Source organism: Schistocerca serialis, chromosome 2 (genome assembly GCF_023864345.2).
Source record: "Schistocerca serialis cubense isolate TAMUIC-IGC-003099 chromosome 2, iqSchSeri2.2, whole genome shotgun sequence".
Lineage (NCBI taxonomy): Eukaryota > Metazoa > Arthropoda > Insecta > Orthoptera > Acrididae > Schistocerca > Schistocerca serialis.
This window is the reverse complement of record NC_064639.1, coordinates 956,644,144-956,666,433: the sequence shown is the minus strand read 5'-3', so window position 1 is coordinate 956,666,433 and position 22,290 is coordinate 956,644,144. Positions and strand designations below refer to the sequence as shown.

General features: G+C 43.7%; 1 protein-coding gene and 1 non-coding gene across 2 annotated transcripts in view; one reads left to right on the top strand and one right to left on the bottom strand.

The window, feature by feature from the left end:
- The window catches only part of LOC126456543 (inter-alpha-trypsin inhibitor heavy chain H4-like), a 195,857-nt gene that overhangs the window by 40,067 nt on the left and 133,500 nt on the right, over positions 1-22,290 (bottom strand). The window contains exons 6-9 of the mRNA XM_050092291.1: positions 19,845-20,005; positions 11,766-11,966; positions 9,013-9,178; positions 3,144-3,523 (exon numbers count right to left, since the gene is read on the bottom strand). Of these exons, the coding sequence (XP_049948248.1) occupies positions 3,144-3,523; positions 9,013-9,178; positions 11,766-11,966; positions 19,845-20,005 (908 nt within the window). The remainder of the gene's footprint in view (positions 1-3,143; positions 3,524-9,012; positions 9,179-11,765; positions 11,967-19,844; positions 20,006-22,290) is intronic.
- Trnas-cga (transfer RNA serine (anticodon CGA)) lies at positions 10,674-10,748 on the top strand. Its single transcript has one exon. It is a non-coding gene; the product is annotated as a tRNA-Ser (tRNA).

Sequence of the window (22,290 nt, the reverse complement as noted above, 5' to 3'; positions counted from 1 at the left end):
AATGCTGCATTTTTACATTTGCTAGTGTACCATTACAATATGAAGCCAACAGAAATGACCTGGAGTCAAGCTGAGGGATTTGGCCCTATAAGTAACAACACTGTTAAAACTACCAGACGTACTGGAACTAACGCATGCAGTTTTTTCACACGTCACTGCCTAACGCTGGCGGGATATAGAACGGCTCGTCATAAAAGAAGAGAGAATGCTGCGCCTGGTTGGCTTCGTGGATTCTGTTGTTGATAGGCTCGTTATCAACATAGCCGGTGACACTTCCAGAACTAAAATGTATTTCTCGTATTCGGATAAGGAAGGAGCTAAGAGATTGCCTGACGACTAACTGTAAGTAATACCTTCAGTGGCTTCAATATTTAACTACACAGTGAAATCCTTCAATACTCTCTTACGGTACACACAGCTTATGCAGAAAAATTACCCTGTGGTTAAGTCAGGAATTTTCGTCATTCTTGTTTTTAATTACAACAGTACATTAGCTAGAAACGATAACGCATTGCGGTTTTCGTCTAGTCGTCAGAGGAGCGTATTGTGGTAGATTTGCAGTGTATTATTTCATTCTGCTAAAAAATTAAATTACATTCGAAGCTGTATTGCTCCTCTGCTCGCCGCTTTTACGGTACTTCTTAACAGCGGCAGCTCACATCACAGCAGGCTAGCTGAACCAGCTGACCGGCCACTGCTGTCCAGTTAAATGGGCCGGTAAAGCTGTTGTCCTGTATTATTTCTAAGTCGATATGCGCGTAACGCACAGTGCAAAATGTACCCTTGTTATCATACTTGACGTTACTAGAGACAGCTTGGCTGCAGTCCCACGTGAAACGGAAATCCAATGAGGTTCCAGCTAACGCGGAAGAATACATAGTGCGATGTTTACATCAGGTTTATTCTTACGATGAACGGATTATATAACTTGGTATTCGGCGAGCGGTAGTTGCGTTTACGTTACGGGGAGACTGTATAGTGTATAGGCTACACTGCGGGGGACGTATGATGTGGTGGAGAACGAACTCTACCATCATATACTATAAGTATGCAGTTCAGGCAACAGAAACTTTTATTTTGAGCTTCCACGAGCTCCTGATAATCTGCTGCCTTTTCTGAACTGTAGTAGAAGTTAACACTGCAATGTACCAGCAACCACATGAGCACTCTTTTAAGAAAAAAAAGATCACAATGAAAATAGCGCAACGTAACACAAACAGTAACATTACAGCTCAGTAACAAAGCAGATGACAATGCAGTTAAAAATGGCTTATCGTATGTTGCACAGTTGGCAACAAACATCTACGGATCACTACAGTACGAAGTCTTCCGACTGTTGCCGACTGCTACCGATCAGAACTAAAGAGTCGACGCGCCAAGTTTTAGTTCCCACACAGTACCAAGACGCAGAAATACACCAACGCTTTGTGCAGTCAGCTGTGCAGCCACTAAATGTCATTAGGGATTTCCAAGAATATTAGCATTGAAAAATAAGGAGACAGGCTGAGGTGGGATTCCCAACCACTCTTAAGAACAATATTCCAAACATTTCGTTTTGCAAGAAGCCTAGAGTCGAACTCGGCAATATTTGTGTCTGATTATTCAGAAAACACCTCGTCCTGGGTAAACCCTTTCACTCACTAGCATCAAGCTTTAAAGAGATTTTGCGGAATATTAAAGATAAGAAGTATTTCTGTCCTGTTGAGGAATCTGTTCTCTCTTCCCTTTCTCTTCATACATGTAATCTTGGAACAAAATTTTAAGCTCATTATCCTTTAAAAATTTCGTTTTACATCTTTCTTATCACGAAATAAGTAAATTTCGCTTCAAAATGACGTTATCACTTTAATTCGAGGAAATAGGATCATTATTTTCTTAACTATATACATATGATTCGTAAAGACATCACAAAATCACTTCAGAATGTCTTCTGTCACTTTTATTATTTACGCAAAAAAATCATGAGAAAACATCATTTAAAAAATCATGCATCTAGCTAAAGCCAACACGGAACAGGGGACAATTATCGAACTATATGAAATAAAATTGTCATAATTTCTGAGCGGTTTGCGTTAAGACGTTCAAACTGCATGATTTGCCAGGGCACCATGAGAATTAGTTTGCGCTGCGCACGTGCCTTGGCGACAAAGCCCACTTTCATTTGGATGGCTTCATTAATAAGCAAAATTGGCGCATTTGGGGGACTGAGAACCTGCATTTCACGATCAAGAAGTCACTTAACCCTCAACAGGAGACCGTGTGGTGTGAAATATCCAGTCACGGAATAATCGGTGCGATATTTCTTGATGGCACGGTGACTTCCGAACGGTACATGAAGGTTTCGGAAGATGATTTCATCCCATTATCCAGAGTGGCCCTGATATCGACAAGATGCAGTTTATGTAAGACGGAGCTGGACCCCACCGAAGCAGGAGTGTGTTTGATGTCCTGGAGGAGCACTCTGGCGACCGCATTCTGGCTCTGGGGTACCCAGAGGCCACTGGCACGGGCCTCGATTGGCCGCCATATTCTCCGGATCTGAACACATGCGACTCCTTTTTGTGGGGCTATGTTAAAGACAAGGTGTACAGCAATAACTCACAACATAATTGCTGAACTGAAAAGAGCCATTCCGGAGGTCCTGGACAGCATCGATGTGCCGACGCGTCTCGGGTCATGCAGAATTTTGTTATTCGAGTGCGTCACATCATCGCCAGTGACGGCAGACATATCGAATATGTCATAACCTAAATCCGAATATCTGAAGTGACGTTTACACGTTGAATAAACTGTGTGCACGTCGTTGTTTGTAACTAATTCACTTTTTTTGTTTGCTTCAATACTAGTCACCCTGTACAAACTTCCTTTGACAGTTTGCCAAAACATCAACATCCAGCAGAACGTGAGTTAACACTACTGAATGCAAATTAAAGATGAACGATGCTGTATGCTCGTGCTTGCCCAGTGTTTACACTAGAGAGAATTCTTGTTCCCCTGTGTTCCCTCTTGTGTACACCAGATTTCACATGCCACGAAATTGTTTGAGCAGCACTCGATGCTATATTGTAATCTGTGGTGTAACAGGTTATCTCTGACCATTCAAACTCCAGTAGTACAATTTGTGCAGCCCTAATATTTCTTACCTGTCCCTTGGGGTAGGTGAAGGTGACGTTGGCTAGCAGCGGCGACGCGATCTGCTTGTAGAAATGCTTGAGCTGGAGCGCAGCATCAGCTGCCTCGTAGATCTTCCTGGCAAAGCCAGCGTTGCGCAGCGAGAGCCTCCTGAGGAAGGGCAGGTCGGCGTCGTCGCCGAAAGCTAGAGAAAAGATGGCGGCAGCTGGGTGTTCGTTGCGTTCACTGACCGCCGCAAAGATCTTGCTGGGCCGCGACTCTCCCACTGTGGGCTCTCCATCTGTCAGGAAGACTACCAGTGGCTCGGGCCGCACGCCTTCCAGCGTCACATTCTCCAGACCGTCGTGCGTCACTTCTAGAGCTGTCTTCAGCGCGCCATCGATGTTGGTACCTGTACAACAAGATGGTGTTCAAAACTTGACACAACCTTATGAAATAACCATTCTCTTTTTGTTGCTGATATATTCTCAGGGCCATTGCTAGGTGTTTTGCCATGCTAGGATGCCCCGTCTTTTTTACTACAGTCGGTCTTCCCAATATCCTCCCTCTCCACCACCACCAACATACAGCAGCACAACAATCTGCAGCTCCTATTATACTCTTAATCATCAAACTAAGATGACTAGATGTCCTCTTTTCTGGGGACAGTCCTCAATTCAACTGACTCAGAACAAACGATCTGTAGGGGCAAAAACGAAAAGAGTGACCGAGGGATGTATGGCATCAAGTTAAAACACGACTGCAAGCCAGTGCATGACCCCACTCTAGTGCTCGACATAGATGACTCAGGGTCATGTTTTTTGCTTTTTGTACTCAGTAGTACCTGCTTTAGTTTTGAGGCAGGTAGAGGCAAAGTGTTTACTTTCATCAAATTAGGTAAAGACTTATTAAACAACTGTTCCATACAGTTTTGAAAACAATTTAGTGTTTTAATTTTTCCTCTTTTTCATTTTTATCCTCATCTACTCAGTTTTTTTCACGGTTTTATTTGAAATTAATTTTTCCACCCTTTGCCGTGCCTAAAATTTTGCCATCCTAGGCCTGGTAGAAATAGCCCTATATGTTTCTTGTTTATTTGAGGAAGATATGAGTTACACACTGTTATAAAGGGTAGTCATAAAGTTGTAATTATTACTGAAGGTACACCAGACTCTTACAGGCCAATAAATTGACTAAGGGAAAGTACTGCATTGACAATGGTCACTATGCTGTATGAAAATGTCGAAATTCTAGCATTGAGTTCGTCATTCTGGGACTTTGTGACGATGGAAGAAGTGGGAATTTGTTTGGCGAAGGATTTAAGTAGTAGAGACGGCGGTTTCAGTCGATACAAAGTATGGACGACTGTGATTTCTTTAAGAAGCTTTCAAAAATGTCGCTACAGTGCAGATCCTATTGACACATTGACATCCCAACATAGACTGAATGTATGGCCACAGATTCAGTTCATAGAGAATTCTTTGCCACTGAACAACATCCCTGACCTTTGTATATTCCGTGGCCACAAGCGCATGGATATGGTCTCGTGTTTAAAATGAAGAATGCGAGAGCTGTAGCTGCAGTCTGTCAGCTCACTCAAGAAATAGCCAAAAGGTGTTCGGCCAAAATATTAGTTGAAGAAAGAGTTTTTGCAGCTGCGCAACCTAAATTAAATCGAGCAATTCTTTGTTTGTTTGGAGGTATACATCTGGAATCCTGTTGAACGTTGAACTCCCCATACCACAGTTCCACCGCATGCTGCTGGAGGAACTAAAACAAACTGGAGTACTGCGTGGTAATCATTCCCGCATTTGAAGGGGAACAATGCTGCAACAATCCATGCCGTGTCGACGGACATGTACGACAACAATGCACCATTATCTGATGCACTGGTTAGGTTGTGCAGACGCTTCTAATATACTCAAAGAAGTCTAAATGATAAAGAACAGAAGCAGACCATCTCTCTGAAGGACAGATAATTGCAAGAGAACTGGAAGCTCTGATGCTCGAAGACCAACGTATCGTAATTGAGGCGGGAATGGAAAAAGTGATGTCAGTTATGGATTAGTTTTCAACATTCTGCACATAATTTTGAATGTGACAAAGTGATACGTCAATATAGATTTCTCCTCAGGCCAATTTCACCACAATAAGGGGTCGTGGGTCCTCGTGGAGAGAGGGTGTGCGCCTCGATTTGGGGAGAGCTTTTAAGCAGCATGCAAGTGTGAAATGGGTCCTCGCCAGCGGAGAGTGGGGCCAACGAGGTATATGTGTCCTGCAACGGACATTTGACATCACATTAGCTGGCTTGTCTACCATACTTTACTGAAGCTCTGATCCGTGCAGGGCCCATGGAAAATAAATTTGACTAAAAAGGTACCCAGCAAAGGTCTTAATTTTGTCGTATGCTATCGAGAACTTGTATGCATTTAAACACGTGGTCAAGAATTATTAAACTCGTCTGAAATAGTTACTTGCTCCCCACTGGATACCGTTTGGCACGCATAAGACCTCCAGCGTCACAGGCTGTGATGTTCGCTCCATGGCCTGTCTTTCCCAAGGGGCCCGGTGGACAGCGAGCAGAGCATATGCTGCACAGGAAAGCGCTGGTGCTGTGGGTCACATGCTGATATCCATTCCCGAGAACTACAGACGGCCAGACCGGTTGTCATAGGTCGGCCGCTCTCCAGAGAAAGAATACGTGAAGGAGAGAGAGAAGCTGAAGTCTGACTCTTTTTCAATGTCTGATCAATGGAAGGAGTTTGCTGAACACAACAATCAACTTAAGTTTCTTCATGTTACTGATCTCTTAAACTCCTTAGTTGGTTACTCCGTTTGGTATCAGTGACGAACGAGAGTTCGAGATTTTGGAACTTTGAGTGAAGCTCTGTCTTGCTTGTTGTATTCGGCAAGTATTTAGGTTCCAGTGTGTGCTGTGTCAGCATTAAACTGTAATTACTGTTGAGCTGTTGACCAATGCGATCGTGATTTGTTTAATTCTCAGTCTTTCATACCGTCAGTTGCAGTTATTTGTTTGGCTAGGTGGGGCAACAGTGCTAATACTGGTAGAATTAACTTGCTCTATTATATTTAGGTTAAGTGTAGCCCTCCTCTGCTGTAGAAGGCCTCTAGTGAGTATTTAATTAATTGTTTTAAAGCTTGTGTAACTTATTAACTGCTTCAAGGCCCAAGCCCGTTACCCTGTTGCAGATTTTGTTTGAATTTATTAGCATCCAATGAGACGATTGTTCTGGCACCAATGTATGCAAAGAAAAGTTTTTACAATGCATATTTGCCATAATAAATGCTTAATAAAAGGCCCAATGCCTTACTGCTCAAGAACCACTGTATCCAAGCCAACCTGTTCCATCGTTAACCAAAGCCTACCCCTAACCTATGGTATCCCTTTTCACGAAAGTCGGCATCCGCCGGGTTTCGCGATTACTCGCGTACTTTTTAAAAGCCCACGATACTGAACCAGCAACGGAAATGTTGCAGCTGTTTCACTACGAATGAGTGCTGCAAGACTATGAGCCCGAGATAAAAACAAAGGCAAGAAGCAAACGTGGAAACATGTGGATTCATCACCACAAAAAAGACTATAATTCAGTGAGATAATACCAAGTTTTTTGTGTTGCGCTAACAGATCTCTTAAGGAGCAACTCATCACAGCAGCATGCTGCTGAAATCACCTAACGATGTTACGGAGGCTGTGGGCTGTGAAGACAAAGCGTCGCTGTACAAGGGGACGTTTTGATCCATGGTAATACCCCAACTCATTCTGACGGGGACATAGGCTGCTTCTTTGGGCTGTAAAATTTTGCCTCTCCCCAATATTTTCTGGACACAGAAATCAGTGACTTTTCTCTGTCTGATTTTAAAATTTTGAACTCTGTTCTAACGATCCAGTTTGTGGTACTTCCCTTGCGGGTGTTAAAAAAATTTCACAGCAGAGGTTACGAATCTATTGTAAACTCTGGAAGGTACCTTAAGGTGCGCGCACCTGAGGCTACCTTTTCTGATTTATGAATGGTGTGTGGAACTTTCATATAGACGGGAATTTCTTTGATTTTTCCGTCATGACCATTTCTGTAGATGTATGTGGGAAGAAGTAATACATTGCTTGGCTCCTCTTAGACAGTACACTCTCAGAATTTCAATAGTGAACCTCTTCGTGCTGTACAACACCTCTCTTGCTGCGTTTACCATTGGTGTTTGAAGGAAGAAAGGAGAAGGAAGATCCTGATGATACCAGCGTCGGACTCGGGGAAAAAATGGTAAGGATGTTAACTGTGTCCTTTGAAAGGAACCATCCCTGTGTTTACCTTATGTGAGACAGAGAAACGACTGAAAATTTAAATGTAGATGGCGGGACTGGAATCTGAACCGCCATCTTCCCAAATTTGTGTCTAGTGTCTCACCACTGCGCCTCCTCACCCGTTCCCTGAACTCTGTCGAGCGTCTCCCGAACTTCCTCATGCTTCTCTTTGTTTCTCAAGATGTCCTCTACAACCCCTCAAAATCTGGTGGTACATCTGTCACACTCTGTATAGGGAACAGGAACAGGCCTATAATATGTGATTCCAGGCTTTCTCAGCGAATTCCAATGATAAAATCTTATCGGGTGATCAGCCGAGTAATGGAGTCGTCTTGTCACCGTGTTTCAACGAGTTTCGTACCCATCATCTTTAGGCAAACGTTGCAACACGAAGATCTCAACTTTCGGCTAATCACCTCAGAAGATCTTTAACATCAGCTCTATCACAGTCCCTTGTTGTAGTAGAGGTGAATCGCTCTTCAAGGAGTGGGTCCAAAGAAAAAACGACTTCTAAGGAATGATTGTTCGCCATTCCCTTCAGGTCGTCTTGTTCCCACCTTGATCTCATTCGATTGGGAATGTTCTTTTTCATGTGGTTACTCTTTCCTCGTTGACGCTACGATCACTTTTGGTGTGTGTCTTTCCGTGGTTACTCATTCCAATTCCGCCTTTCTTCATTCACTTCCGACTTGTAATTTCATTTATTGAGCTTGCCCATTATTGTTCAATTTCAAATAATTATTAATATCTCGGCTTCTAGCTCTTTGTACTCCTTTCATCGTCAATGACCGTTAATTTCTAATAACTTCATTATAATTAGATACTAAAACTTAAATAAGAAGTCCCAATCCACTGTAATTTGCGATTCGGCCTCCTAGTCCGTGTTCTTGAAAACAATTTCCACTTCAGATTTGACAAACAATATTTATCAACGAAAATGAATGTGTCTACTTATAGAGCTTTCATAATTCCTATTACAGGCTACTGGAATTGTAAAGAGGATATAGTAAATAAAGCTTTGATAAGAAACTCATGTTCAGAATATACCGTTTGGATATAAAATTGATTTGAATATCTGAACTTTTCAAATCTCCCACTTCACAGTACAGTACGCAATGGTTGAGATGCGCAACACGTGTATCACGAACATTTTCTGGACTGCATCAGTCCATCACATATCATTTATGTCTCGCTACAAAAACAGCTGCAAGAAACTGGTATATTCGTAAATAGGAGTGTTGACTATGGTGCTCCATGGATGCACATCAGGGATTGTGGGCCTTGTGTAAGAAAGTAAATACCACAGGTATACTCCATGCAACGAACAATAGCGTCGCTACGTGAAGCAGCTCCTGTAAAGCATACAGAGCTCCTTGTCTCCCCCGTGTGTATACTGTAGAGTGGGAGAGTATTTTACGAGATCTAACATTCAAACTTAATTAGCATCCAAACGGTACATTTCCAGACATAGGTTCCTTATCAAAACTTTGCTGTGTCCGCTCTAAACCCCTAGAAATCTAATAGTATTTGTGAAGCACCCAATGTACTTTCAAAGAAGAAATCTTGACGGGAGAAGCGCTTACCTCCTCCAGCGATCATCTTTGAGACAATGTCTTTGGCCTTGGCGATGTACTCTTTGGTCGCTGGGAAAGCAGGCGTAGGTCCCGCGTTGGGCTGCTTGCCGCTGTCGTCGTACATGATGTACGGCGAGTAGACTGCACTGTCATTGGTCGAGTCCAGGTTCCACACCTGAAATGAAACACGTCAGTATCTGGTTACTGCAGTGAGTCGCTGCAGCTACGAATATTTCATACGGTATTAATGTCTCAGAGATACCTGCAGAACTGTACAACTGGTTGGTTACACCCCTCCATATCTAAAGTCGCTAGTGTATGTCAGTGTGATGACACTTGGTTCTGAGGCAGGTGGCTCGAACCCTGGTGGTGGAAATATTTTCATCGCCAGTAAAAGGCAACAGGGCATGGGGCAATGGTGGCATATAGCTCCTGTTTGTCAGGCCGGACATGAAAATTCTTGATTAAAATCCGAAACTCTCTGCAGTCTCTGTTTCTAAATTTCGACAAATGCCCAAACAAATTTTCTCAAAGACACAAATCAGCGCCTTCCACCTTCACTCAAAACAACGAAATCAAAATATGTCAAAACAATTCATGGGTGGACTGCCGGAGTCAGTGTTCAATGGGCACAATATTTCGGCAAGCGACCACGTTGCCATCATCAAGTGCACTGATGAAGTCACTGATGGAGGGCCAGTATGAAGTATGCCAGATGAAGCTTAAGAATCAAAAGATGAATGTAATATGGAACGGCATCACTCTGGAACACACACGTGATTTGGCATACGTGGGTGTCCTAATGGACTGCTAATGGCTGTACAAACATCACTGTGAGAAGACCCATCACAAAGTCGCAGCTAGAAATAACTTACTGAGAATGCAGGCTAACAGCAAATGAGGAGCTACAACAAAGGTACAGGGAACTACAGACCAGGCATTGTACTTCTCCGTAGTAGAATATGTTTGTCCAATGTACACCAGATTTGTGTATTTCAAAAAGGCCACGTACACTTAAATGAGACTTGCCAATTAATAACTGCTTGCATGAAACCAATGCCACTCTATAAACTATATAAAGCAGCCGGACTTACGGATCCCAGTTCCTGAAGAGGTTGTCACAAAAACACTGAAAGTTTAAGGATAACTTCAATGGATGCTGCACCTTATTTGGAGATTCCTGTGGACTTTGAAGACTTCAGTCTGGTGAGAGAAGCCTGAATAAATAACTCACTGAGCTTCCAAACGATTATGCTTCACAGCGGGAGATACCAAGCGGCAAGAACTTGAGATGGAAGATTGGGAGGAGCCTGAACTGAACTGTATCGGAATTAGAACGAGATTTTCACTCTGCAGCGGAGAGTGTGCTGATATGAAACTTCCTGGCAGATTAAAACTGTGTGCCGGACCGAGACTCGAACTCGGGACCTTTGCCTTTCGCGGGCAAGTGCTCTACCAACTGAGCTACCCAAGCACGACTCACGCCCCGTCCTCACAGCTTTACTTCTGCCAGTACCTCGTCTCCTACCTTCCAAACTTTACAGAAGCTCTCCTGTCTCCTACCCTCCAAACTTTACAGAAGCTCTCCTGCGAGGAGAGCTTCTGTAAAGTTTGGAAGGTGGGAGACAAGGTACTGGCAGAATAAAGCTGTGAGGACGGGGCGTGAGTCGTGCTTGGATAGCTCAGTTGGTAGAGCACTTGCCCGCGAAAGGCAAAGGTCCCGAGTTCGAGTCTCGGTCCGGCACACAGTTTTAATCTGCCAGGAAGTTTTGTATCGGAATTAACACAGCATTAAAGGTGAACCTGACCATTTGGGGTCCTGGTGGGAAATATCACTGCGAGGAATCTCATGATGTGCAACATCTCTTTACCTGTTCTAAGAGTTCCAGCATTCTCATCCTTGATGAATTACAGCAGGGAAGCAAGGTAGCATTGGATGTAGCACAATCTGGGGTGAGAAACCTAGACCTCCAGACCTAAAAAATGGAAGTGAACTATGGCTGATACTAGGCAATGCACATAACAAAGAGGAAGAACTCCATAGTTTTTTAATATAAAGTTTTTTTTTCAAATAAATCGTTTAATGGCTTCACCAGTTTTGACTGATTTGTCATTATCGATAGTACTTGGATGAATTTTCTCATGTTGAGAAATCATGTTGAGTCGTACCTTCTACGCTGTCTAAGGTGGATCTACAACGATTAGAACATGTCCAGTTAACGTGAACACATGAGCTACTGTGCATTTTATTCTGTACTGTGATTTTTATGATGTAATGATCAGCCGTGAGGACTACACATCAAGTGCATAAGATGCTTTTTGAATTTAAATGTTTTATTTATGACAAACCTTTGTATAATGTGCTACATTTTATCCACCAACATAACTTGGCATGAAGTTCCAACTCAAAACGAACACGTTTTATAACAAAAATATTTGAAGACCTGAAGATGACAGCAAAGACTGTAGAAACCAGTTGTCGTAAATAAGGAAATACTTATGCGAATTTGGCTTTAGAAAGATTTTGTCAACAGCACATAAACATTTCGCAGGCGATGGCTGTGTCTATGCACCCTAGGAATCTCCAAGTCCTCTAGCAGGAGACTTATGGAAATGTCGACTCCTAGTATGCTTCGACGAAGATATCGCCTAACAACTGGAGATATAGTCACATTAAGAGCACTTTATTTAATATCGAACCCAGTAAAGACTGATTATGTGATGCATTGATGTGACAGGACAAAACCCAGTGGCGGACGTACCGTGACGGAGTAGGAGAACTCTATGATGTTGAAGTAGTCTCCCGGCTGCAGCTCGTCCAGGATGGTGGTCATGGCTTCCTTCAGCTGCTCGATCTTGCGGCCCTCCATGGAGCCGGACACGTCCAGCACGAAGATGGCATGCTTTCGCAGTGGGGGCAGGTCTTCTGGGGCGAAGAAGTGCACGAAGTATCCCTCGTACACCTGCAACCACTCTTAAGCTTACTACAGGTTAAGTGAAATATATCTACACAAAATTTTTCTCATCTATTACGACAACAGCACATAATCTATGATGACTTCACTTTTCAACATAGTGCAATTGGTCCATTGCTGCGTAAACATCCCTATATCCTCATAAAAAAAAAGGCAAAAACAAAGAGGCAGCAAGCCAACTCTACATCAGAATGAGTCAATGATCTCTTACGTCACCTTTAAGTGGACCAAACTAAGAGAAAGCCGACAGGGCGAGATCAGAACTGTATGAAGGATGCTCCAATATCTCGAAATGAATGTTCTGAAGCGTTTTGATTGTTTGTGGGGGCGAGAGTTTTCATACAAAAAAGAACCCCATTTGACAATACACCTCAGCGTTTATTTCGAGTTCCATGCTTCAACTCGTCGCAAAGCATATCACTGTTATGTTGCCGTCTACCCCACGTTCCAGAATTCGCCATTGTGCTTCCTAAAAACTAATGAGCATCAATTTTCCTGTAGAGGGTTGACGCTTTAAGCTCTGTCGCTTGCTCTCTGGTTCAAAGTGATGCGCCCTTATGCCAACTCCAGAAATAATTGGATTCAAAAATATTAACTCTTCATTGTTGTGTTAGACCAGTAACTACTGACAGGTTCTCATACAACTGTGCTTGAGCTCTTTGGGGCACATGTTTCTCACCACCTTATTTCACTGACTCCAACTTCATTCTCAGTATTGTGTTTGACAAAAATTGCAGGGGGTTGTCTGTCTGAACTTACGTCGCGAATTCATGGGAACATTGCAGTTTCTTTACCCAGGAGTTGGGGAACGGCCGAGGCGCACAACATTAAGAGTAACATAACAGGGCAGTCCGCTCGCCACTCAGCGGCTGAAGTCCCTAGCTTACGCGAGTGGTAGAGACACTCCAATGAGGCTTGCCGTGCTCGCCTTGCATTCAAAGACGGACGGGATTTTCGGTGTTCTGGCGTACGACACTGTCCAGTGCCCGGCTAGTGGGTTTGCGTCTTAAGGACTGGTTGACAACATCTGGAGAGAACACTATTCTTGTAGAGGCCAGAACTGCTGCTATGTGAACGGGACCTGGTGGAGTTACCTCGCGTGCGTTTGGGGTGTTGTAAATTCTGAGCTCTATAAACAACACTGGCGGAAGTAAAGCTGTGAGGAGGGGACGTGATTCGTGCTTGGGTAGCTCAGATGGTAGAGCACTTGGCCGCGAAAGGCAAAGGTCCCGAGTTCGAGTCTCGGTCCGGCACACAGTTTTAATCTGCCAGGAAGTTAAATTCATTCAACACTCTGATTCGCCTATCACCTCTTGACATCAGCCAGGAGTTCCCACAACAAACTGTGATAGGACAGTGTGCCCTGATTGACCCTCTACTTGAAACATTCCGTGATGGTAAATTATTTAACATTGTAGTTTCACACAATTGGATATAAACAAATAAGATTTGGCTGACGCGTTTGCTGCGTGTTAGCGCAAATGGGGAGTCGGGTGCAGGGACGCATGGCCACAGAGACTCGGATTGATAGTCTCAGAGGCGACTTCGCATGCTCGACGACCTAGCGTGATCCGGAGATTCCTGGTTGGTGCATAACCCATACTGGCCCACATCAAGAAGAGATTGGTGAGCGTATAGTGCACCACCAGCTTTTTAGGTGGGAGTTATCATTTTACTAGGGTACTCTGAAGCCACAGTGGCGTTAGATCCCAGCTCTTCTCTTTTGAGTTAGGACACCAACCGCTGCATAGTAAAAATCAGATTCGTCGAGTCTGTTTACGTTATCGATGGAATGTGCAACTTAAAATCGATTAATAGCCTATCATGGCAGATTCGTGTTTTCGACCTGTTGGTTTTCTTGTGTACGAAGTCAATCTTTTGTAATAAACCACCAATTTCTTTTGATTAGAATTTCACTTGAAGCAGGTAGTGTTCCCTTCATCTCATTTTCATAACCGATTGTTTTTAAAATATAGTTATTAATTGATTTCATGGCAATTAACCTCCTTAAGGTCTCGCGTTAGGGCCAAATTTCAGATAGCGTATTTCCAGTGTGTTAAGTGTATCAACATTGGGTCTTAAGGAGTGTGTCAGAGTCTAGATAGAAACTGTTACTAAAGTCAGACACGAAGTTCACACATGCAGGGTACTGCAGTATTGCTCGGGCTTTACAAAGTTGACCCTGTTATGAATGATGCCAAATGAAGAATTATGACATGTAGGTACATTTGGTGTGTCACTTCATCAACAATCACTCGTCAGTTATTCAAATTCAGACCACATACTTGCACCATATTGGTATCAGCAGAAGATGTGACTAGACGTCCAGCTTTCCTCGTCCTTAAAACTTATTCGGCCGCTTTTGAATTGTTCACTCCACTACCAAAAACTCCACCATGTTGAAACATCATCCCCGAATTGTGCAGAACATCTATTACAAATTTCAGCTCTTTCTAAACCTTCAGATAAAAAAAAAAAAACTCTTAACACACAGTGTATGGGTTTTCGTTAGCACAAAAATGGTAGTACAGTCACTTTTATTTTACAAGATCGCAAAGCGAATTGATGTGATAAGTGCTGAAACCTGTTACAAGTGATCCGTGCCGTCTGGTGGCTGGTGACCACACTAAGCTGCACTGCCATCATAATGACGATTAGAAAATTGCAGATACCTATCGACGTATCATATTGTCATGTCTGTGGCAGATGAAGCCATTCATTGATGATTAGAACCCATAAAGCTACCAGATTGCATGGACTGATTGCTGCTTCCATCCACAGTTCAAAATAGTCCCAGACATTTTCCATGAGATTAAGATCTGATGATTTAGCAGGCCAGTCGAGGTACTGCAGAGTGTTAAAGTAGGAAAGTGTGAGAACAGTCCTGTAAACATGATCATCATCTATGATGATGGAGTCTCAACAACATACTCATCATGAAGATATAGAAGAAAGGACACCACTTGACCATTCCGAATTATGAAATAAACGTCCTGGTTCATGTTTAGGACAATTTGAGTCGAGTGGTCCCAAAGTCATAGTGCGAAAAACAACCCCAAAACACCACAAAACCACTTCCTGCCTGAACTACACATTACACGCACTGCATATTAAATACGAGTAATTCACTGGATGAGTAATTCACTGGATGAGTAATTCACTGGATGAGTAATTCACTGGATGAGTAATTCACTGGATGAGTAATTCACTGGATGAGTAATTCACTGGATGAGTAATTCACTGGATGAGTAATTCACTGGATGAGTAATTCACTGGATGAGTAATTCACTGGATGAGTAATTCACTGGATGAGTAATTCACTGGATGAGTAATTCACTGGATGAGTAATTCACTGGACCATGTTCATTTGGAAACTGGTTCAGGCGTTCAATGAAAGCAACAAAACCACTCGTATGTGAAAACAGTTCCTACTGCCAAGGCATGACGCTCTTCTACTGTCCCTGTCAGATAGATCTTTTTTTACGATTACTTTTCTTACATGGCAGCGAATGGTATCTGTTCCTCACAGACATGATGGAAGTCCACTATAATACACCAATTATCAGGCAACTTCGTTCACAATATGGGCATGCCATTCTGTCACATTTCCGCATCGACTCATGTTACTGCACTGGTTCCGTACAAACGACTGCCTCACACGAACCATTTCACTAACACGGCTTACGTCAGTGATGGAGGATCACATGAGCCCCTGGTACTTCTAACCCAGGGGTGGCCAAGAATTCGGCTCACGTGCTTCGCTGCACAGTTCCCTGACCGCCACGTCACACTCTCTGTGAACGAGGGTGGGAAACATGGAGGAATTGCGAACGTACAGCATTTAAATGGCAGTACAGTCGCACTGTATATGACTTGCTTTTGGATTTCACATTCCTCATCAACATATCACAAACAAACAAAAATTTCTGTATTATTTAATTATTTTTGGTGAGCTTCAGACATAATACACTCCTGGAAATTGAAATAAGAACACCGTGAATTCATTGTCCCAGGAAGGGGAAACTTTATTGACACATTCCTGGGGTCAGATACATCACATGATCACACTGACAGAACCACAGGCACATAGACACAGGCAACAGAGCATGCACAATGTCGGCACTAGTACAGTGTATATCCACCTTTCGCAGCAATGCAGGCTGCTATTCTCCCATGGAGACGATCGTAGAGATGCTGAATGTAGTCCTGTGGAACGGCTTGCCATGCCATTTCCACCTGGCGCTTCAGTTGGACCAGCGTTCGTGCTGGACGTGCAGACCGCGTGAGACGACGCTTGATCCAGTCCCAAACATGCTCAATGGGGGACAGATCCGGAGATCTCGCTGGCCAGGGTAGTTGACTTACACCTTCTAGAGCACGTTGGGTGGCACGGGATACATGCGGACGTGCATTGTCCTGTTGGAACAGCAAGTTCCCTTGCCGGTCTAGGAATGGTAGAACGATGGGTTCGATGACGTTTTGGATGTACCGTGCACTATTCAGTGTCCCCTCGACGATCACCAGTGGTGTACGGCCAGTGTAGGAGATCGCTCCCCACACCATGATGCCGGGTGTTGGCCCTGTATGCCTCGGTCGTATGCAGTCCTGATTGTGGCGCTCACCTGCACGGCGCCAAACACGCATACGGCCATCATTGGCACCAAGGCAGAAGCGACTCTCATCGCTGAAGACGACACGTCTCCATTCGTCCCTCCATTCACGCCTGTCGCGACACCACTGGAGGCGGGCTGCACGATGTTGGGGCGTGAGCGGAAGACGGCCTAACGGTGTGCGGGACCGTAGCCCAGCTTCATGGAGACGGTTGCGAATGGTCCTCGCCGATACCCCAGGAGCAACAGTGTCCCTAATTTGCTGGGAAGTGGCGGTGCGGTCCCCTACGGCACTGCGTAGGATCCTACGGTCTTGGCGTGCATCCGTGCGTCGCTGCGGTCCGGTCCCAGGTCGACGGGCACGTGCACCTTCCGCCGACCACTGGCGACAACATCGATGTACTGTGGAGACCTCACGCCCCACGTGTTGAGCAATTCGGCGGTACGTCCATCCGGCCTCCCGCATGCCCACTATACGCCCTCGCTAAAAGTCCGTCAACTGCACATACGGTTCACGTCCACGCTGTCGCGGCATGCTACCAGTGTTAAAGACTGCGATGGAGCTCCGTATGCCACGGCAAACTGGCTGACACTGACGGCGGCGGTGCACAAATGCTGCGCAGCTAGCGCCATTCGACGGCCAACACCGCGGTTCCTGGTGTGTCCGCTGTGCCGTGCGTGTGATCATTGCTTGTACAGCCCTCTCGCAGTGTCCGGAGCAAGTATGGTGGGTCTGACACACCGGTGTCAATGTGTTCTTTTTTCCATTTCCAGGAGTGTATTTATCTGATACAAATTGTCGGCATATGGGCAGATACAGAGAATTTCACAGATTTAGCACTGAAATTTCCACGTAACCGTGATTTATTTAGTTTCATAATCGATAAAAAAAGTCTTTCAGACAAATATCTCGATGGAAATACTGTAGCACTTTTGCCACTTCATGTTGTAGATACGGAACTACCTGAGGAAAACAATTTATCAATGTTACATTGGCAAATGCACAGGGGCGCTTTCAATTTTAATGGAAAACGGTCTCTAAAACAGATGTAAGATGGACAGTGCTCTCGAATTGTTTAGGAAACAATCTTTGTAATTCTTTCAAGGCTACAGTGAATTCTTCAACCCTCTCTTTTCTTCAACAACAGTGATCTTAGGGAACCAAACTGTGTTTGTCAAAATGTGCTCCTTCTATACCTCGATTTTATTTTTATATGCATCCCCCATCAAACCAGAAAGACGTTGTTCCTCGCCTTGCAGTATCTTACTGTGGGCAGGGTGCAGCCAAGTCCACTTACAATGCGAGGTGTGCAATTCATTCCGGATCCAACTTTTGTTCCTGAACATTTTTTCCCTTTCATAAATTCAACAATAGTGAGTTTTAAAGCTAAAAATCATTCCAGGCTTACTCCTTGATTTATCCAACATACTTCGCAGTAATGTATGAAGTCTCCATACTCTTCGTTCAATTCCATCAAAAACAGTTGCAACTGACAGTAGCATAATGTGTGCGACTTCAGAAATTTTACTATTCGTCCCAACAATATCTTCAAGTGCAGCCCGAGTCGTGCGCGGCTCGTGTTCATTCCGGTTATTGTTTGTCATCTTCTCTTACGGTACTGCCGCCTCGTTTTCTTATTCTATTTACTGGCGTCACTAACTTCCTGCCTTATCTTTCCGTGAGTGGCAGCAGCAGCAGCGTTTATCGACAAGTGCACTGTCGTACCATCTCTGGAGCGACCGATAGTATATCCGGGTCGTCGTGTGTCTGGCACTCAGTTGGAGACGGGCCAGCAGTTCAGTCGAGGACGGAGTGCCGATGAGGTGCGGGAAGAAAAAAAAAAAAGTTTCTTGTTTGGTATGTGGCCTTCAGCCGAGTTTCGGCCTTTCAAAATTAAAAATGAAAATTCCTTAAGCCGTAGATTTGTACCAAGTTGGTATGCGGCCTTTGGCCGAGTTTTCAACCTATTTTGATTAAACATTGAAAAATCTTTGTCTCGCCCTTAAGCAGTAACACTGTTCTTGATCAATATGTGGCCTTCAGACGAGTTCTATGGGAAAAATTTAAACTAAGGCTTTCAGACTATTTATATTGAAGATTTTGTTTTCTTTTTTTTACTCCAGAAGAACTCTTGTACCTCAATTCCTTGCCTAGGCCTTGTGCCTTGGATTTTCGATGTGGCCTTCAGCCGATTTAAATTAAATCAACGGAGGTCTTTTGTTAAAACCTTGAGAGTTTTTGATTCTTGTTTGTGTGATAGTGTGTTTTAACAAATAAACTTTATATGTTGAGTGCAACTGACATTAACTTATTTTGGCCCCTTTCCACAAATGTAACCTCATCCGCTCTGTCCTGCTAGCCCAGGGATTTCACAGCCTGCCTGCAAATTTAGTTTTCTGAACAATGAATTCCATCTGTTGATCGTTGTAATTCTTTGCTCTATCATTGTCAACTAACTCTTCAAATTCTTTCTGCATGGTATTGTAATATCGTTTGCTAGTTTGTAGTACCCATCGCTTATGCGACTGAGTAATATGTGTTGAGAGACCTCATCCCTCTCTTCTGTCTTTTCCATTCATGTTTAATGGCTTGTGACGATAGATCTCTAGACTGCGTCTTTTTGTGCAAACATTCATTGGACGTGTGAACGTGCTTCATACCACGATCGAGTAGCGAAGGGCAAACAGCGCTGGCACTACGATTCTAACGACCTGAAGATGTGCCGACCGAAAAATGCTACATCGATACTAAATGAAATGTAGCTTTGTGCCGAATACTTCCGGGAAGGAACGAGCATTGCCGATACAGGCGGAACCTTGGCTCGCCCGCAGCCCGCCCGTGGCCCGCACACTCGGCCTGCGTTAGGTTTGGCACCCGTCGCTGGCCCTGTTCTAAACCACGTACACGGCTAAAAAGTGATCAGTGCGCTCATTTAAGAAGGTTCCTCATTTGAGAGGTGAGGGGGAGCTTACTAACGATCTCCTTATCTCAAGTCATCATTTCAACAGTCCTGGTGGTACTCCGGTGGTATGAACCAGCACCTTTGGTATCGGGTACCAGATGGTGATGCGGTACTCTCCAGCACATTGCGATACTATGTATGAAGTGGTGATGTGCCTCCAGCGCCAGGTATGTCAGGTATTAGGCAGTGATGTGGTGCTCTTCAGCATCTGTTCAGCATTAGCTACCACCTGGCGAGGATGTACTGAGGAAGATCTGTGCTTTTGAGGTACGAGATCGTGGTGTGGTACTCACCAGCACCTCGCCGGCCTGCGGGTCGCGGTCTACGTCGTACTGCACGACCAGCTGCCCGCTGAGACCGTCTTTCCCCGACTGCAGCTGCTGCTCCGGTGTCGGTGCGTAGTGGATGTGAGCGGACGTTGCTGTTGGTCTCTCTACCGTCACCAACGCGTTAGCTGGAACGGAAGAAACAAACTGAATCACCATGCTGCAAGTTAAGATGCTTCGCAGCAGCAGTGAGATCATGATTATCTCGTGGTCTTACGTCATCTTTTATATGAACCACGAACTCTCCACTGCCCTTGAGCTTCACTAGTTCTGAACTGGCGGCTAGAAGCTTTGAATAAAGTGGTACGCATCTGAAAATCTCTCTCTCTCTCTCTCTCTCTCTCTCTCTCTCTCTCTCTCTCTCGCACACACACACACACACACACACACACACACACACACACACACACACACACACACGCACAAAAACACACACGCACACAAAAACACACAAACACAAAAGCAAACGTACACCGCATATGCACACAAACACGAACACACATGATTCTATTTGAGACACTAACGTAAAGTAGCAGAAACATTAAGTCGAGATCTTAGCTATAATTAGGCTAATCAGAACACTAATCCACCGTCGAAAATTCGCGACTTTTTCCCTGGCATGAGCCAACAAACGACCACGTGCCACTTTTAATTTCTTACTCGTCCTTTTATCTCAGTATTCATCTGTTCAGTGTGTTTTTCCTTCCTGTATTCTGTTCACTTCAGCCGCGTATTCTCACTTTCGTACCTTGCAATTCTTCCATATTCAATTATTTTCTCCTAAACACTTCTGTCAGTTCACTTTTAAGCCAGCAAATATTTGAAGATATTTTCAGTTAACTAGTGACTTGCATTCGATATCAATGTCTACAATATGTTATTCTTTTTTAGCTACATTTTGTTAAATTAATTGTTATGTCGTAATTTCCGTCCTCCAATAGCTTTTCGTGAGCCTAATAATTTCCAAATGATTCGTCTTTCTCGAACTTCTAATTCATCTAAATTGTAGTTTAGTGGTAGACATTCGCTTTCTTGTAGACATTATGGCTTCACTAGTGCACTGTAATGGCTTATTTCTGGATGTTTAGAAGGACTTTCAGTTGTACCCTAAGCTATTCCCATTTTATATATCATTTCTGCGATACTACCTTTTTCGAAACCGTTTTCTTGGACTACCTCGTCAAGACGTGTAAATTTTTTAACCTTTATCTGCCCAATGCGTGCTTTCAGAAATTTCGACACATTTCTAATGCTTGTTAAAAAATTTTTTTTTTCTACAGTGAATGTTAAGCCGGTCCTATTGGCTATTTCTCCTAAAAGATTAATTTGTATTATAACAAAACTGACGCTTTTTATTAAGGATAGCAAAATCCCCTGCAAATGCAAGGCAGTTTACTCCAATATTAAACTGTCTCGCTGTACTTTATGGAAGTGTGAAATCTGCTGTATTTTTTTAATTTTTTTATCAGCGGTAAAAAATCAATACGTCATACCCCACACTTCGCAGTGGTTGCTTAGAAGGAATCGTATGATGCACCTTACATCGAGGAAAGGTATGTTGCTAATTACTTGGTGGAATACAATAACTATGCTAACAGATCAGAGAACACTCATGCGATCCAAGTGCTAACATCGCTATTTTCTTTCGAAAAGTAAACTATTGGAGAAACTTAAGTTCAAACAAGACTCCCCTATTTTCTGATACGTAACGTGTGATCGCAATAGGGTGTCCTACAGCTGCTCGGGAACCTCAGTAGTCTCAGCATTTGCATCGCCAAGGGCTACTTCTGAAACTAATAGATCCTGTATCTGCTAATGATCCTAAGAAGTTATTGCTTGCCCTTACCACAATACTGCGTTTGTAAGAGGACTTAGAATACATGCAGAACGTTAGATGTGGATGCTGAGAAGTTCAAAAACGTAACTCCTGCAGATATGCATACACAGCAATTGTTGAAACATTGTTTGGAATGGTACCTAAACAGAAACGTGTCGACATTACTCTACACTTTAAAGCTGCTGTCCCTGTTAGCTACTGAACTGAACGATAGAAAAATGTCATTTTATTTTCACAGTACAACTGAGGATCCGTTTTCGCTAACGAGATACGCACCTGTACGTACATATTTACACTCTAAATTTTTCAAAAATGGCTCTGAGCACTATGGGACTTAACTTCTGAGGTCATCACTTTGAACTACACTACTGGCCATTAAAATTGCTACACCAAGAAGAAACGCAGATGATAAACGGGTATTCATTATTCATATTATATTAGAACTGACATGTGATTACATTTTCATGTAATTTGGGTGCATAGATCCTGAGAAATCAGTACCCAGAACAACCACCTCTGGCCGTAATAACGGCCGTGATGCGCCTCAGCATTGAGTCAAACAGAGCTTGGATGGCG